The sequence below is a fragment of the Egretta garzetta genome, unplaced genomic scaffold (genome assembly GCF_000687185.1).
Source record: "Egretta garzetta isolate BGI_Z169 unplaced genomic scaffold, ASM68718v1 scaffold238, whole genome shotgun sequence".
Taxonomy (NCBI): Eukaryota; Metazoa; Chordata; class Aves; order Pelecaniformes; family Ardeidae; genus Egretta; species Egretta garzetta.
Genome location: NW_009260402.1, coordinates 506,677 through 523,634, shown reverse-complemented (window position 1 = coordinate 523,634; position 16,958 = coordinate 506,677). Strand labels below are relative to the sequence as shown.

The 16,958-nt window shown below is 50.2% G+C and overlaps 1 protein-coding gene across 3 annotated transcripts in view; it reads left to right on the top strand.

The window, feature by feature from the left end:
- Nucleotides 1-15,996, top strand: part of CDS2 (CDP-diacylglycerol synthase 2) — a 26,313-nt gene extending 10,317 nt beyond the window's left edge. Inside the window, exons 1-13 of one of the 3 annotated variants that reach the window (XM_035898882.1) lie at nucleotides 2,820-3,283; nucleotides 3,376-3,518; nucleotides 4,716-4,812; nucleotides 5,224-5,321; nucleotides 6,041-6,180; nucleotides 6,593-6,651; nucleotides 7,394-7,476; nucleotides 8,290-8,377; nucleotides 8,706-8,774; nucleotides 9,390-9,542; nucleotides 9,852-9,971; nucleotides 10,586-10,689; nucleotides 11,377-15,996. In XM_035898882.1, coding sequence (XP_035754775.1) covers nucleotides 2,990-3,283; nucleotides 3,376-3,518; nucleotides 4,716-4,812; nucleotides 5,224-5,321; nucleotides 6,041-6,180; nucleotides 6,593-6,651; nucleotides 7,394-7,476; nucleotides 8,290-8,377; nucleotides 8,706-8,774; nucleotides 9,390-9,542; nucleotides 9,852-9,971; nucleotides 10,586-10,689; nucleotides 11,377-11,506 — 1,578 coding nt within the window. In that variant the 5' untranslated portion in view covers nucleotides 2,820-2,989 and the 3' untranslated portion in view covers nucleotides 11,507-15,996. Of the gene's footprint in view, nucleotides 1-2,819; nucleotides 3,284-3,375; nucleotides 3,519-4,715; nucleotides 4,813-5,223; nucleotides 5,322-6,040; nucleotides 6,181-6,592; nucleotides 6,652-7,393; nucleotides 7,477-8,289; nucleotides 8,378-8,705; nucleotides 8,775-9,389; nucleotides 9,543-9,851; nucleotides 9,972-10,585; nucleotides 10,690-11,376 lie in introns of those variants that run through there. The other 2 variants (XM_035898883.1, XM_035898884.1) reach the window with 2 other exon arrangements.
- The last annotated feature ends 962 nt before the right edge of the window (nucleotides 15,997-16,958 follow it).

The following is a 16,958-nucleotide window of genomic DNA, read 5'->3' as shown; positions in this document are numbered from 1 at the left end:
TGGTCGAGTATCTCTCTCTGTCGTCTGTGCCGGTTTGCTCTCTTGGCTTGCTGCTGCAAGCTGCTTTGCGGAAAGCGTTGCTGTCTGATGCTTATCCTTGCTGGACAGGATCTGCCTGGCTCGCTTGGAGGAGGAGCCAGCTAGCCGTGCAAGCGTGCGGGAGGGTGTTACCAGGGCAAAGCCACGGCTGCATTAATTAGCCCAGACCAGGGTTCATCAACGCTCGGGCTTAAACAAGTTACTTAGCAGCCGCGCAGCTGCTTAAACGGGTGATTTGTAGGCTGGTGGTTGCAATTTGCATAAAAGGTATAAAAATAGTGTCAATTACTGAGTCCTCTCCATAGCCTATATCTGGCACAGTGTCCTATATAATCTCAACGCTCCGTCTCAGAGAGAGATCTAAGCAGGGAGAAGAGCGGATTCCCGACGCCGCTCGGTTGTTTTCAAAATGAAGATGTTAAAATGTGTGTTAGCCCTCACTTGGATGATTTCTTCCATCAGGGAAAACGTTTTCATCCACCTCCCATCAGGCTTAAATCGAGCGAGCAAGCCGTGTGGCAGGCGTGAGTCCTACATTTAATGTTGAACCCTGACAACGTCCCTTTATCTTGACAAACCTCTCGCCTGCCTTCTTTGTGCTCTCTGGAAATGCCGTGGCAATGCTTGCTGGAGCCGCGGGTGTTGCGTGGCCGTTGCACAACCGCTCCTATTCCCACTGCTGAGGATGAAGTGGGGAAAGGCGGGATGCGTGCACCGTTGGATCGATCCGGTGGGGCTTTGCTTCTGCTCCTGGAGACCAGAACACTTTGCAGCATGAGGTTTGGTTTGGCGTCGCACTGAAACCGGTGGATGGGGTAACTGGTGACGTGGTTTACATCAATTTAGCTGCACCATCGGTGTCAGTGCAAGAAATCATCGGCTGGGCTGTGGCAGAGATCAGGACCGCCCATTCCAGCAGCTGTTGGATTAGCTCGGTTGCAACATCAAATTCCCCTGTCTCTTGAGCTATGCAGTTGCTTTCATCCTTCATGTTCTTGGCCAGGAGTGGAAGGGAGGAAGGCATCCGTGCTCTTTCCATTTCTTTCGGTCTCTGGGCACTTTGCGGAACTTCTGATCCTCTGGGCTACAGGCAAGGGATAATTTGCCTGCTTTGCACTCAGCCTTTGCAACCTTAGTGCTTTGGGGATGTTGGCTGGGATCTGCAGGGATGTTGGCTGGGATCTGCTCCCTCGTTTCGATGCCTCAAGCTTTTATCGCCTGGCTGGCGAGCCTGGCACTTGCATGAGGTGATGGGTACTTGGCCTGCATTAGAAATCTGCCTGAGGTTTTTGGTTTTAGTCTATATGATGGAGGTTGCCCCGAGTACCTGAACACTTCCCCGCCCGTTTGGTGTGAATCAGTCACATTCATTTTTCTTTTTTAGAAATGCGCAACAAGAGAAGCAAAGCCCCCATTTCCTAAACGTAATCTGGAAGACCAGAAGGAGAAACCGAGTGTGGTCAGGCTGGAGCTGAAGCTTGTCCCTGTTGTTTAGGTTGCTCACGGGGGAATTCTGCAGAGGATCCTTTTCTTGGAGAAAGCATTGCAATGGGAAACATAGACGGTAGCTAAATACAGCGCACTGATTTCCCCAGACCTGCTCAAGGACAGGGCCCCTGGCCTGTGCTGGGCCATGGGATGCCATATTCATGGTCTTCAAGGAGTTTTATCATTTCCAGGCTTTTTCCTGCTGCCATTTGCAGCTGCCTTATGGATTTGATCTTTTGCGTGTTTCCAGCTAAATGGCACTAAATGTGTCTGAAGTCCGAGGCACAAGTGGATTTTACAGGTCGGTTAGAAAACACCTGCAGAAAAAGCCAAGTTGCGTTTCTTTGCCAGCTCTCCAAACCCACGTGAGTGCTGGCAGAGGCGTTTGGCTTTGTCTCCCTCTTCCTTCCCAGTCGATGGGAATGGGAAGAAGCGAGCGCGGAGCAAGGCGAGGAAGAGGTGACTCAGGGTGCGACTGGTACGGTGGCCAGTGCTTTGCTCGTCCCCGGAAGACATCGCTGACAACACCGTCGTATTTTTAGCTGCCTCCACCTGACGGTACCTAGCTGTCCTTGTCTGTTTTAGAAACCTGGCCTGCAGCCATCAATGCATCACTGCTTGGGGAGTAATTATCTTTTCCTGCCTTAAATAAGGGAACTTCTCAAGTCTTACTGCTCCAGTGAACTACAAATACTCCTTGCTTTGGTTACACCAAACCAGCCCCAGCAAATCCTTGTTTTGGTGGGGGTTCCCCTGCTCCAAGCGTGCGGCAGCGCTGCCTGGGAGTCCGAAGGGATGAAGTGGCTTTGTTTGCAGAGCTCCCAGCATTTGTCAGCTTGGCTCCCTCCTTGCTTTTCCTGTAAACACACTCTCTTTTCTGGGAGTTTTAAAATAGCCCATGGTCGGAGGCCAAATGCATGGGCTCTGCCTCGCCCTATGCACGAGCGCTCCCCAGGGATTGGTGTTTTCCTTCCTCGCTTCAAGGACTGAGGAGCAGGATGAGGCTCTGACGCTGAAACGAGGGGCAAAATGTGAAAGTTTGGATTCGTTCTCTATTGAGGAGCTGGATCAGAGGAAAAAACTGCTGCTGGGGAGAGGGCATGGGACTGCCCGGGAGCTGGGACGCCGTTTGAAATCCCTTTCCACCACTGGCCTGTAGCAGAGCCTTCAGTAACCTCACCTGCATTTATCAACCCCCTAAATTCAGGAGGTTGCTCTGAGTGCTGGAGCAGCACGCGGGGCGGGGAAAGCACGGGTGTTTCTTTCCAGTACATCAGGTTTCTTCCGTGGGCAGGGAGGATGGCTGGGCCTGGGTGATAAGCCACACTCTTCCTCTTCAGCTATTTGAGGATGGGATGGGTGTTATTTTTAGCGCCTGCATGTAAAGTCAGCACTTGAAAAGTCTGTCTGGAAGCCTTGAGCCTGTCTACTTGGAGGCCTTTCCTTCTGTCTAATTTGGGCAATGTTGCATGCTTGGAGATCTGCCTGGGGATTGGGAGACCTTGTAAAAATTCCTGCTAACAAGCCCGTGTCCCTTAAGCAGTCGGAGATACCTATTCATCAACTGCAAGGCGTCTTTAGATGTTCAGAGAGAACAGATCCTTTTCTGCAGCTGCTGCTGAAACTGGTGGAGAGTAAACCCCACCACGTGTGTCACCTAAACCACTTGATGTTGTTGCTCGTGGGTATAACCCCATGTAATACCCACAATATTTTCTTCTCCTCTTTCTCTCCTTTATGCAGAAGCCGAGTGGTGGTGGGTGTTGCATCCAGTGGGCTGGTCGGAGTTTCTTCAAAGAGTGCCAGCATTGTGTCTAGTAAAGCTCATCGTCTGTCTTTAACTCGCAGGAGTCAGAGTCTGAGAACAAGCTGGATGGAGAGACAGCGTCAGACAGTGAAAGCAAATCCGAATTTGGAGGATCGCCCCCGGTGCCGACATCGGATGACACTCCAGAAGTCCTGAACAGAGCTCTCTCCAACTTGTCCTCAAGGTAGCACTCACCAAGCGTCGCTCCCCTCTGCTGCCAGGGCCCCTGCATCCTCACGGCAGCTTTCCTAGCCCTGGCGGTGGCTGCTGGAAGCTGAGGAAGGAGCTCTCGGAAGCGCTGCGCTCTCCCTCCCCGGCCTGCAAGCAGGAAGGTGCCCCTGAGGCCACAGGAAACAGAAGATGGTGGTGATGCTGGCGGCGATGCTGGCGGGGAGCGCAGAGCGCAGCGCTCGGGGCTGCTGTGCGTGGGAGAGGACCGGTGGCAGAGCAGGGCCACCTCGCTGCCTGCTGGGTCTTCGCAGGGGAGAAGAGGCCTGGGTGGGGCAGAAGACGGTTGAGTTTAGCTCTGACAGCTAGTGTGACCTGCTTCTTCGCATGAGAAAAGCATGCTGATAAGGACAAGATGGCCTCAAGTTGTGCCAGGGCAGGGTGAGGTTGGCCATGGGGAACAATTCCTTCCCCTTGGGGCTGTCAGGGGCTGGAAGGGGCTGCCCAGGGAAGGGGTCGAGTCCCCAGCCCTGGGGGGATTTAACAGCCGGGCAGGGGCGGTGCTGAGGGCCAGGGTTTGGGGGTGGGATGGCAGGGGTAGGGGAGTGGTTGGGCTGGGGGAGCTAAAAGGGATTTTCCAAACTAAACAATTCTATGATTCTAAGATTTAAGAACAAACCAGGAATGTTTCTGTAGACTGTTTTTGGGGAAAAGCATCTTGCTCCTACCACAGGAGAAAGTGTTTCTCCTGGGTGTGCTATGAGGATGGGAGAGGCTCAAGGCAGGATCTGTTGGAGAGTGGCGAGGGTACAACAACGTCAGGGCCCATGTTCTTCTTGCAAAGCTGTGGAGAGAGGAGGTCAATTTTATTTGAACTTATCGTGCAGCTTGTCCAGGGTGCAGGAAACCTGTAGCAGACCAGGAACAGACGCTCTCCCGTCCCGTTTCAGTGCCCTTGCAGATGCTCTGCACCTGGCCGATGCTTTCTGCAGTTAGGGAAGTTCATAGCAGGGGAGACCGAGCTGAGCTGTAGCCTTGCAGTTGCTGCAACCAGGCCTTCAGCAGTGGATCAAGGTCTCTCTGCAGCACTGAAAGAAACTTGGGGTTTCCAGGGCTCGGTTTCCTTCCTGTGATGTGCAGAGAGCAGAAGTGCTGTCATGCTTGCTTGCTTTGTTTTGACTTTCTCTAACGTCTTCCCTTCTCTGTGGCCTAGATGGAAGAACTGGTGGGTAAGAGGCATCCTCACGCTGGCAATGATCACGTTCTTCTTCATCATCATCTACTTGGGCCCCATGGTCTTAATGATGATAGTAAGTGCTCAAGAGAGATGCCCTGATGGTCGCAGCGATAGGGGGGAAGGTGGCTGGGACCTTTGCTGGGGTGGGCAGCTCAGAGCCTCGTATTCTAGAGGCCCTTATTCAGCTTGCTGGATTTCTCTCTCCATGGAGGAAACCTGGAAGGAATCTGTGACCGCCTGCCCTGGTGGTCAGCATTTGGCTGCAATCGAAACTAATACAAGGGGTTGTCAGAAACCTCCTGCAGAGGAAAGGGGAGGGCAACGCAGCATGGTGAGCTTCCCGTGTTGGAGCAGGAGGCTCCTGCCAGACCAATAGCGACTGCTTAAGTACCTTTTGCTCTGCCCATCCATGTTTTTTATCTCCTTGAGGAAAGAGATGTTTAACCAACACGTATTACAGCTTCCCGATGTCTTTTTTGTGCAGGTGATGTGCGTCCAGATCAAATGTTTCCATGAGATTATCACTATTGGCTATAACGTGTACCACTCATATGACCTGCCCTGGTTCAGGACGCTCAGCTGGTGAGTAAGGGGGTTGCTCCCCTCCCCAGCCTTGTGTGCAGCACTAAAACTTCATCTCATTGCAGACAGGCAGCAAGGGGATCATCTGGCTCCCTCCAAACCAGAGACGAGGGGATTGCTGCGTGTTGAGCAGTGTCCTGTGTTAGCAGCTCTTGTAAAGGAAAAGCCCCCACAAATCTTGATAGATCAGGGTCTTGAAAAAGTCCGTGTTGTTAAAGTTTGCCGTGTTAATGAAGCGCCGTGATCTGTGCAAGGGACAGCATTGACAGGCGTCACCACTTAGAGTTGGCCGTGGTTGCTTGGGTGGGATGGGAGTTTTTAGGTGGTTGTGAAACAGGGTTGAACATAGGGACATAAGGGCTGGGGAGAGGGCAGGAGAAACACTTCCAGGAGGCGCAGAGTGTGTGCTTTTAGGATGCAGAAGCTCGCAGAGGCCTGTTGAGGAGTGCCACCTAAAGGCAGAAAGTCCTTGTGCATCAGGAGGCCAAACCCGAACCTGGATGGTGTGATCCATCGCAAAGTGGAGCTGAGTGATGCAGCCACTGGTTTGAAAGAAGCTGACAGTTCTTAACTGGGGGAAATAAAGTTCTGGCTGTCGCTCGAAGATAGCCTGTTTGCAGTGCACCAGAACAGTGTAAAGCCCTTAGGGATCAGTCACTTCTGTGTTTCTCCAGAAGCCTTTTGAGGTTCCTGCTAACGAGCATCTCCATCCTGCACAGGTACTTCCTGCTCTGCGTAAACTACTTTTTCTATGGTGAGACTGTGACAGATTATTTCTTCACCCTGGTTCAGAGAGAGGAGCCCCTGCGAATTCTCAGCAAATACCACCGCTTCATTTCTTTCGCCCTTTACTTAACAGGTAGAGACCACATTTTCTTCTTGGCTGGGCTGGAGGGAAGAAATCTTGAACCACCCTTGTCCTGGTGAGTATTGTGTCCAATGCAGTATCCATAGCAAGTTATCTCTGCTCTTCAGTGATGCCGTAATTTGGCTGCATGAGTAGAGCAGTGGTGGCAAATCTCTTACATGAGGCTGGGTAGAAAAAAACTCCCTAACCTGTACGGGACAGCCAGGCTTGATTCTTCATCTGTCCAAGCGCTACTTGTAGGCAAAGGTATTTTGTGACTTCTGAAGTAGTGCATTTTTCCACTCCACATTGCTGCTTTACTCAAATAAAGAACCTAAGGAGCTGTGCAGTGTCATGGAAAAACAGTACTTCTTACTGTTGAAGATACATTCCCACCATTTACTTTCCTTCTGTCTCTCATCAGGTTTCTGCATGTTTGTCTTGAGTCTGGTGAAGAAACACTATCGCCTCCAGTTCTACATGGTAAGGCTAAATGCAGGGCCTGGCTGCCCCCAGTTGGAGGCAGAAGGAATAGTGTAGGCTGCTCGAAAATGTTGTGTGGAGGAATACGTGTCAGTAGATGCTTCTGTGCTGGTTGTGCGTTGTAACGCTGATGGGAAGAAAAGTTACTGTGAGCAGACTGGGGTTTTAGGAAGGTGGCTTTGACCGAATCTTCCTGCAAACGTGTATTCTTTTCTCCCTGCACTTGTGGATGCTCTTAAGAACCTTTCTGCAAGCTGAGAGGACAGCACAAGGCTATTTGGTTCTTGTACTGAGGGTAGATGGCCGTCAGGGTTAATTGGCTATGTCCCCCTTTTCCCAAACATCAGTGAGGCATTGCTCATGTTTGACCATCGACACAACTAGTTTTGCTTTCCAATATATTCAGCACACAGGGAGATGGCTTGGATATCTCTCAGTCTTCTGCTCTTCTTACAGTCAGAAAGCTGAGTGAGATGTATGGGATAGGGGCGGGCTAAAGAGCATTTGGTCCAGCAGAAGTCTTCCCAACGAAGGTCACCTCTGGGCCTGAGGTGACGACCATGCCCAGAAATGACTGGGGGTGACTGTTCCCCGCTCTTCGTGACTCTTGGTGTTTGTCATGGTGAAGGTGCATGTGCATGAGCCTTCTCTGCCTGAGAGGTAGCTAACAGCATCTGATTTCTGCCGGTGATGCGGGCAGGGTCTCTAGGCAGGCTGGACTGCATGCTGTCTTCTCTTCCAGTTTGGATGGACCCATGTGACGTTGCTAATTGTTGTTACCCAATCGCACCTCATCATTCACAACCTGTTTGAAGGAATGATATGGTGAGTTGCCGTGCGTTCTGAGTTGCTTTGATTTCCGCAGCCTGAAAGGGTCGACCGTGTTTTGAGTTAAAACTGTTCTTTCAAAAAAGACAAACGGCCAAGGAGAAGGTGCTTCCTGTGAGGGACCAACCTGGTCAGAATAGAAAAGCAAAAGATTGAGTGATACCGCAGTGACTTAGGACTTGCTTTGTGCTACTTGAGCAGTAGAGAGAGTTGTAAAGCAGCATCTGAAAATTGCTGGGGGGTGCAGGGACCTTTCAAGCGGCGTCAGGCCTCTGTAGATGCTTGCTCTTTATACCTGCATTTGAGCTGGGGCAATGCTGTCAGCGCAATGGTAAAAGCAGCGCTGTGAAAGGAAGGAGATGGGAACCCACCACTGTACTCCAGCGTGGAAGCCCCTTTAGTGGTCTCCCCACAACCAGCAGGGCCAGGAACTAATTTTGGCTTCTCTAAGATTGCATGTTCCTCTGGGTGCCCCAACCAGCCCAGAGTGCCTTGGGAGCAGCCTGCTTACAGCTAAAATGCAGCCTTTTTGTGGGGGGAGGCAACTGTCTAACAGCACCTCATGTGCGGCAAAAGAAAATGAGCTTAAAACAGGCCATTTGGGTTCTGACCTGCTTTCCAGTCCAGAGCACTAGAGTAACCCCCCCATTTCCCTAGGAGCTTCAAGCGGTTGCTCCTGGCATTGCATGGGAGGGGGAAGACGCTGATGGGATGGCACAAAGCATCTTATGAAGCAACTGCTCCTTTAGTTAAGTCTTGGGGTTGTCTGATCTTGGCGCTTGCCCATGGTTCGATTCGTCTCCCATCTAGGTTCATCGTCCCAATTTCCTGTGTGATCTGCAATGACATCATGGCATACATGTTTGGGTTCTTCTTCGGCCGCACCCCACTCATCAAGGTTTGTAACACTTTGGTGGACAATACATGCGTTTTGGCTTCTTTGGGTCTTAGTCCTGCTTTCCCTCGTCTCCAGTTTTGTGACTTTTTGTGCGTCTGAAGCAAGCCTCCAGCTTAAACTTGGTGTCCCAACCTTCGGGGCTGTGAAGTGAAACGAACCGCTTCAGACCGAGATGTCGGTGTCAGGTTCTGACCAAACACTTAACCTGTTGGTTATTGGCACCGATTTTTAGTTGCCTCAGCAATTCACGAGCGAAGAAAGGCCGCGTAGGTGTGCAGCGGTGTGCGGAGAGGTACGGTTCGTAATTCTCCCCCTCTCTCTCTGGCAGCTCTCCCCAAAGAAGACCTGGGAGGGTTTTATTGGAGGATTTTTTGCCACCGTTTTGTTTGGATTGCTGGTAAGTAGCAGTCATGGTGCTTATTTCCTTGGTCTTTTCCCTTCGTAGGGTGATGGTTTTGTCTAAAAAAAGCAGTCAAGCTTTAAGCTCTCCCAGCTCTTGTCAGAGACTTCGCATTTTCCTTACTGGCCAGGATTTGCACTAGTTTATGGCTGTGCTTTGCACTGTGTGCAGATCCTGCAGGTGGAGGAAGTTTTTAGTCCCTGTTAGACCCCGTGACATGTTCATTACAATAATTGTCCTTGAAGCTTTCTCCTGCTGCTGTTGGGTGAACGCTGTGCGTCTTTTCAAGGGTTGGGTGGCTAATTCAGCACTCTTGAAATACTCTTATCTGGTTTTATGATGATCTCGTGTGTCTGGTTATTTCCATCCTCTCAGCCAAGTGGGTCTCAGCCTGTTCGTATGGGGCTCTGATCACTGCTTGCTGAACAGATGCACTTACTAAACGAAAATGCTTGCTCTGCCTTTAGCCAATTACTGCTGCTCAGGAGAGTAATCTTCTTAATGAAGCTGGCAGTGTGGCTCCCTCCTCACCATGTCTCCTCGATTGGCCTTTTCCCTTGAGACCGGCTCTGCCACATCTCTTGCCGTGTCTCTTTTTCTCTCTCCTTGAAGCTGTCCTATGTGATGTCTGGGTACCGGTGCTTCACGTGTCCGGTGGAGTTCAACAATGACACCAACAGCTTCACAGTGGACTGCGAGCCATCCGAGCTGTTCCAGCTACAGGAGTACAACATCCCCTTGGTGCTGCAGTCCGTGGTGGGCTGGGTAGGACTCTCTCTGTTTATTGGATCTTATTTATTGGGATAGGAACACCGAGAAAAGAGATCAGGGCTTTATTTTTATGGTCTTCGAAGGAACGTGACAAGGGTTGATGGTACGTCCAGAAAAAAGGGGGAATGTAGTGGTGGCTCCATGTTGGTTGAAGGCCCAAAGGAAGCGTCCCAAGTCTGGTGGGACATTAACCCACTTGAAAACCAACTGGTCTAAAGCCTGGACAGCACAGAAAGAGGAGCAAGCAGTGGACAGTGCTATTCTTGTTGAAAATCCTTCTCTGACATGTTTTTCTCCCTGCAGAAGACAGTCCGGATGTACCCCTTCCAAATCCACAGCATCGCACTGTCTACTTTCGCCTCCCTCATTGGGCCGTTTGGAGGCTTCTTTGCTAGTGGATTTAAGAGGGCCTTCAAAATCAAGGTGAGGATGGTCAAGGTGATTTACATTTTAGAAAGGAAAGACAAAATGGTTGCTACCACATGAAACGGTCCCTGCGCTCCAGGGAGTGGCAGGCTGTGAGCTTTGGGAAGGGAGAGGTTTCTTCAGGCACAGATAAAATGCTGGAGCAGGATCTGGTTTTTTTGACTGAATGGGGAAAGACGTTAAAATTTCAACTGTGATCTTCTAAGCCCTGCTTTGGTGCAGAACTTGAGGGAGAGGAAGAAAGACCCAGTCAGGAAATTTTGCAACTGAGGCTTCCCTTGATGTCTTGCAGGCTGGTTTTACGTATAAACAGTCTGTTTTCAGTTAAGAAGCCTTGAAAGGCAAGACAGCATTGCAAGAGATAAACATTAGCCTTCCTTGACCTTGGAGTGACAGATCTGAGTTAAGCCTTGCTGTCCCTCAGGCACTGCTAGTCTTCCTAAAGGAGAAACTTTTAAAACCATTAAACAAAATGTCTTCTTAGTCTGACTTTTGCCTTCTGGGGAAGAATTAGAGCAGGGGTACGAGTGTCATGCATAGAGGTACATAAGCAAGTACAGGTAACGGGCATTGGAGGCTGCTAGTTATACAATCCCTTCTGCTTTGCGCAGGACTTTGCCAACACAATCCCAGGGCATGGAGGGATCATGGACCGCTTCGACTGTCAGTACCTGATGGCTACCTTCGTTAACGTGTACATCGCAAGCTTCATCAGGTATTTATTGCTTTGCGGTGAAGTTTGGGGGCCCTGTCAAACTCAAGTGACGTACAGGCTTGTAATTAGAGACAGTTGTTATCCTCATGAGATTAACCTCTAAAAAGACAAGACAGAGAAAGAGAGGCAATGGAGGCTTGAAGAAGGGAGGAATCTCTTAGCGAGGTCGTGCAGAGCTGGAAACAACCACCCCCATTTCCCCAGGTCTGTTATTCCAGTCCCTCTGAAACTCCTCCGTGTCCCTTCTGTGTCCCTGTGAATCTTGAGCAGGGTTGCCAGACTTGGAACGAGCAGAAAAATCTGATTTTGTAGAATTAAGAAGTATTCTGTAGCCAAGCATAGAAGAAAGCCTGTAGGTGCATAGAAGATGTACTGAAGGAGTTGAACTGGCCTTATGTGGTTGCTGTGATTTTTGAGGGGGGGCATCTGCTGGTAAGGGAAGACACACTACCCTCTTGAAACAAATTGGGCTTGGGGTGGTTTTTTTGTTTACAGTTCAGCATCCTGTGCCTTTTGGATCCAGTTCCACGTCTCAAATGGAGCTAAGCTCTCTGTGTAGAACTGGGGAAGGAATGGGCAACACAGCTCTCGCTTTAAGCCTGTTATTTTGATGAAATTGCGCTTGGGTTCTCAGATCACCGAGGTTTAGCAATGTGACTCATTAATAATGATGCTTTTGTGTTTCAGAGGTCCTAACCCAAGCAAACTGATCCAGCAGTTCTTAACCTTGCGGCCAGACCAGCAGCTCCACATCTTCAACACGCTAAAAGCACACCTTGTTGACAAGGGTATGTTAGGTAGTTTGGAGGACGCATAGACAGCTGGGCGATTGGAACAGGACTGAAAACAGACAAGCCTCCACGAGGAAATTCCTGGCTTGCCTGATTTAAGACAATAACAAGGCCTCATTTCACTGTAACTTTTCTTCCTTTCTTGGTAAATGTTTGCATTTGTGGTTTTTTTTTAATAATATATTTATATAGCTTTGGTTCAAATGAGCAAATCTTGGGTTTGTAGCCGAGAAGGAGGTAAGGCTTGGAAGGACTGTAGGGGGGCACGACTGTCCTCGTGGGCTGTTCTTAACCTTCGACGCGTGCGGGCAGAGCTGAACTTTTCCTGTGAGTGTGTTTATGCAGGGAATACTCAAAGCGTCGCCCGTACGACCACCGCTGCCCGTGGGAGCCAGCAGGGAAGGTGAAGCCGTGCAGCTCCCCCGGCCGTTGTGCCAGGCTGCGTTCACGATGGCAACTCTGGGGACCATCATTTTCTCCAGTGGCAACTGTGAATGCAGTGTTAATTTTCCCAGAAAGCCACGTTTATGCCTGCGTGCAGCCTCCTTGCAGACTGCACCATGAGCACAAGGCTCCCTTAATTGGAAGAGGATCTTGTGCTAATCCAGCCATATTTCCTCTGCCCAGCCAGGCACCTGCATCTATTTTCACTTGCTGGTTTTTGCAGTGCCTCTCACATTCCCTCCCTTATGGCTGATATTTTGGCAAATACGATTTTTAAAACCAATTAAACCAGAAATAGACCGGGGGCAAGGAGTGAAGAAACTGGTAGTTGCTTGTGGAAATGTGGGAGGTTCAAATTGCTTCAAAACCGCCTCAAGTAAAGAGGTTTTACAGAACATTGAAGTTTCATTCAGTAATTCCTGCCAGTTAAGAACGACGCTTTAAATAACTTGGCTCATTTTTCCCCCATCAAATAACCTTTAAGAAACACTGAACCACACTTTCTCATTTCTCAACGGTTGGAAACCCCACACTGGGATATTTTAACTAATTTGCAGAGCAGTTTCCAACTAGGTTTTTTTTCTCTGCAGTTTGCTGGTTGGGGCTGCAGCACCCAGCTGGCGCTGTCAGCTGGGTGCTTTGGTTTTGTTTCAGGGATCACGTCTATCACCTGTTTGTTACTTGAGTTCTAGATATTGTGCTGCTGAGTTCATCACAGTTGATGTTGCGTTTCAGTCCGGCTTCGTTTATGTGCAGGCTCCTGTCCTGCTTCGCTTACTAAATCTTGTCATAAATAGTTCGTACTTAATAGTTGCAAGTTTTACCTAAGTAGCTTCCTTGATTTTGTCATACTTTTTTATTATTTAAAAATGAGAGCCCTAAAGATTGTAAAACTTTTTTTTTTTTCTTTGGTGATCAGATGGTGAAAATATCCCCGGTTTACACCTTATGCAATGTCCCCAAACACAAGGTGACTCTGATTTTACTTCTTTCCATAGTTTGTGCATGGGAGAGAGAATCTTTACCTTATTTTAACCTGGGGAACGAGTGACAGGGAAAGATAATACAGAAGTACATTGCTGTTTTCAAACAGTTGCTGACATAAACCTTATGCACAGACCCCCATATGGAGACATGTACACGCTGCAAGCTAGCATCGACGGAAAACAAAACACCTGAAAAGACTTTGTAGTTCATACTCCATATTCTGATTCCGCCACTGCTTTCATTTACCCTGAGGGAGCGAGAAGAACGCGTGTAAATACATGGCCAGATACCAACCTCTCTCTTACATTTCTATAGGACTCTCTCTGCTGGTGAGCTCTGCTTCGTCTCCCTGAACAGGAACCACAGGGCAAAAGTTTGTGCCCACTGTACTGCAAATACAGGTGTTCGATCCAAAGCGCAGACTGCAGAGAGGAAGGGTCTGTGTCCACAAAGTGTTTTCGGCACGGTGCTGGCAAAGTTGCTGGCTCCTGGCAGGAGTCGGGACTGCTACGACAGAGCCTGTTCAGGGTTGCGTTTGGTTAACGCCAGTGGTGTACGTAGTTGTGGAGGCTGGTCCCTTCCAGCTTGAATTAGGGGTTTATTTTCTGTCGACTTAGACAGGGTCCAAGCCCCTAATTTGAAAATTGGAGGGGAGAATCGAGGTGCTTCCATCTTGCTTCGTCCAGGGAGAATATTTGGTCTGCGTTTCATGACAGTTGGGCTGAGTTTAGCTGGGCAAAGTGAGGACACCTGCAAGGAGTACCCAGGCTGGGAAGAGGGGTGGGAGTGGCAATGACAGGGGTTTGTGTAGTCCCTGGAAAGCAGTTTGCCCTGTGGGGTCAGACAAGCTGGGGCTTTTCTGGATTCTCCCTGCCCGTGGCCAACATCTGCCAAAATCCCTCGTAGTGCACTGTTGGGTCCTCAGAAGAAGCTATAGTGTTGATAAATACTACAAAAGTTACTGCTCTTTCTATTAAGAGTTTTTTAATATGGGTCTTTAGTCTCCTGCTCATCTGGCTTTAAACCTTTTGTACCTCTTTAGTTGTAATTAGCGGGGCAAAGATTGAACGCAAAGCTTTCCTGCATGCTTTTGATTTGAAAGTAGCTTTTGGGCCTTTTTGCAGGGTGTAGTGCTGGATGTGGACACTGGAGGGCAAAGCAGTTGCATGTAGGGGTTGCCTGGGGCTGGGAGAGAAGCAGCAGCAATAACTAATTCCAGGGTGGACGTCCAAGCCTGTTTTGATCCTGAAGGGTAAAGCTCTGTGGGAAGGGTTTAACATCCTGCCCTGAAGTTTCATAAACTGAGTGGGAACAGTGCATCCGTTTGAGAAACGGAGGAGGGAGATGGGGGTTGCTAAGATTATTTGCAAGCTGAACAGTTGATCTTGCTGAGAAATACTGGTGAGCACCGTAGCGTGTCCTCCGTCGGGCTGAGAGCTGGGGCCGGCAAACCCACTTCTACGCCACTGGTATGAATGTATGTGACCATACCACTCGGCTCTTAGCAACAGCCTGCTGCCGGGGGAGCGTTTGGTCGGCTTTCCCCATCAGCCCAGCCCGTGAGTGGCTTCAGTTTGCTGTAGATACTTCAAGTTAGACTTACAAAGTTAGAGGAAATGAAAAGCTGACGTTACCAGCTCTGGCTGTCCCTAAAGGGGTTAACTGTGATGCCAAGAGACGCGTAGCAAGACAACGTTGCACCTCTTTTCATTGCATTAAGCCTTGCAGGACCTTGGTCATGCTGCAAGAATTTAGGTTTGGAGGGAGGCTGACGTAGCTAGCGCCGCTGCAGAGGCCGGGCTGACACCAGGGACGTCCAGGTAAGGCAATATGGGGATGCTCACCTGAGGTTTCTCCAGCTGTAGGGCTCCAGCTCAGCACTGCACCGTAGTTTTTGTTCACAGTGGGCTCCACGACCGGAGAAGTTCGTCCTGCTTGTGCCCAGCAAGAGGGAAATAACTGTGAGAGCAGACCAGGAAGGTGCTGCATCAGCTGGCGTGTGTGCTTGGGTCGGAAGGAAGAGAAGAGCAGGATTTGGCCAATGTGGAGCTTAGGGGGTATTACTGCTGCCTGGCAGGGGATGGGCTGGTGTGGAAACCACCTCTTCACGAGCAGTCACTGCTTTTCCAGTTGGAGTGGACAGAGAGGGACGCGAGCGTATTTAATGAGCAAAGGGCTGGCACGTGGCTCGAGAGCTGCTTTTGCATAGCGTGAGAAGCTGGCTGTCCCGGCGCGGTACTGGGCGTTCCTGGTGTTTGTTTGCCGGTGGGGGATTTAGCGATACAGGTCGGTCGCTGGTTTGATCCACAGCCTGCGCAGGCACGGCCGGGCTAGGTCTGTGTAGACGAGGACTCAGCATGCTCTGACAGGAATTCGCTTCTCCAGGTCTGGTTGTAGCCCAGATGAGTTTGCAGATGGGATGCACAGCCAGACCGTGGCCTGCAGTGCTCAGTGAAACATCAAAACCTAGTTTCTGCCTACGGTGTCCTTTGCTGATCAGCGTGCATTATTTAGATACTCTTTGGGGTGATGGGCGCAGAAGTCTGCTGGTGCTGATCTGAAGGGGCAGCCGTGGCCTGGGGTTTATGGTACCCTGTGCAGCTCATGAAGCTGGAAATCCCGTAGCATCAGCTAGCACTTGGCACCAGGCTGTGAAATGCCGGTGTCTTATATTCCAGGGTTTGTCCCTGATGGGTGCAGCGAGTTCCCCCGACCATGGTTGCGGTGGGATCCTGGCATCTCTTCCTTCCCCCGCCTCCTCCGACCAGCTTTGTACAATCTGAGGAGGGCAAAGCTGTGTGGAAAGCATCCGCACGGCCCATCCAGACCCTCCTGGGGACAGGCGTTTGTCACAAAAAGCAGCGCGTGAAAGCTCCTGTGGTTCCTGCCCTCTGTAGCCAGCCCCGGAGTTGCATTTTGTACTGCTGTAATCTTCGTGTGCTCCTGTTCTCCAGACCTGACGTGTCTCTACCATCTGCTTCTTTCTCTGTGCATTGTTCTTTTGATTAATGTTTTAGCTACACACGTAGAGTTGCCTTTCTTTGACCGAATGTCCGAATGTGATATATTGTATATTTTAAAGTATTTACCCTATTTATATACTATATGTTACTGTTAAATAAATATAAGTTCCATTATGTGTCGTGGAGTTTTATTCAGCGCCGTTGGCAGCTGGGAAAGACGCTGAAAACCTCCTTTCTGTGCTCTGGAAAGCAGATCGGTCTGTTTTAAACTCAGATTCCCCCATTCCTTGCCCCGTAGCTCTCCTTCCTTGGGGATCTTCCCAAGAGCAGGCCTGGTTGTGGCAGAGATGCACGCAAGGGCTGCAGATGGGCTGAGCCTGCGGGCAGGATTGGACCATCCGTGTCCCGCACGAGGGGCACAAACGGCCGCGTTTCCACGGGGGTTTGCAGTGCAAGCTCCGATCAGATCTTACAGGCCCATCTTGATCGAAGAGGAGGGAAGCGTTGGCACCGCTGCACCCTGCAAATCAGCTCATTTTAACCCTAAAGATTTCATTGGGAACGTGAAAAAGGGTCGGAATGCCACTTAGCATAAATTACAGCTTCGTTTCAGCCGTTTCGCCTGACTCGTGTGGGGTTAGGAGAGCAGAATCCTGCTGTGTACCCAGCAAAGCGTACTATTTTTAGCTCTCACGTTATTTCGACCGGTTTTGACGTATCAGCTTAGCCAAGCCGACCCATCTGCAGCCCTCTTTGCTTCCTGTCACACTCCGTGGGCATTTTCAGCCAAGTTAATCCAACAGCAACAAAACATGATGCCCTCTCTATAGCAACCTTGCAAAATGACGCTAAAGCCCCAAATCTCGCGTTGCAACACATTGCCCTCGGAGGGGTCGGCCACTTGAGCAGAAAATTGCTGAGCAGCACCACGCAGTCCTGTGAAGCAATTAGATGCCATTACCCAGGGGTCTTGAAAGATCCCTCGGTGTTCAACCTTTTGGCAAACGGGCTATGAAATCTCTCGGGGAGCTGCGGAGCCGGCTGCCGGCAGGGGCGGGCCCGGGCCCGCGGGGCCCCCGGGGGA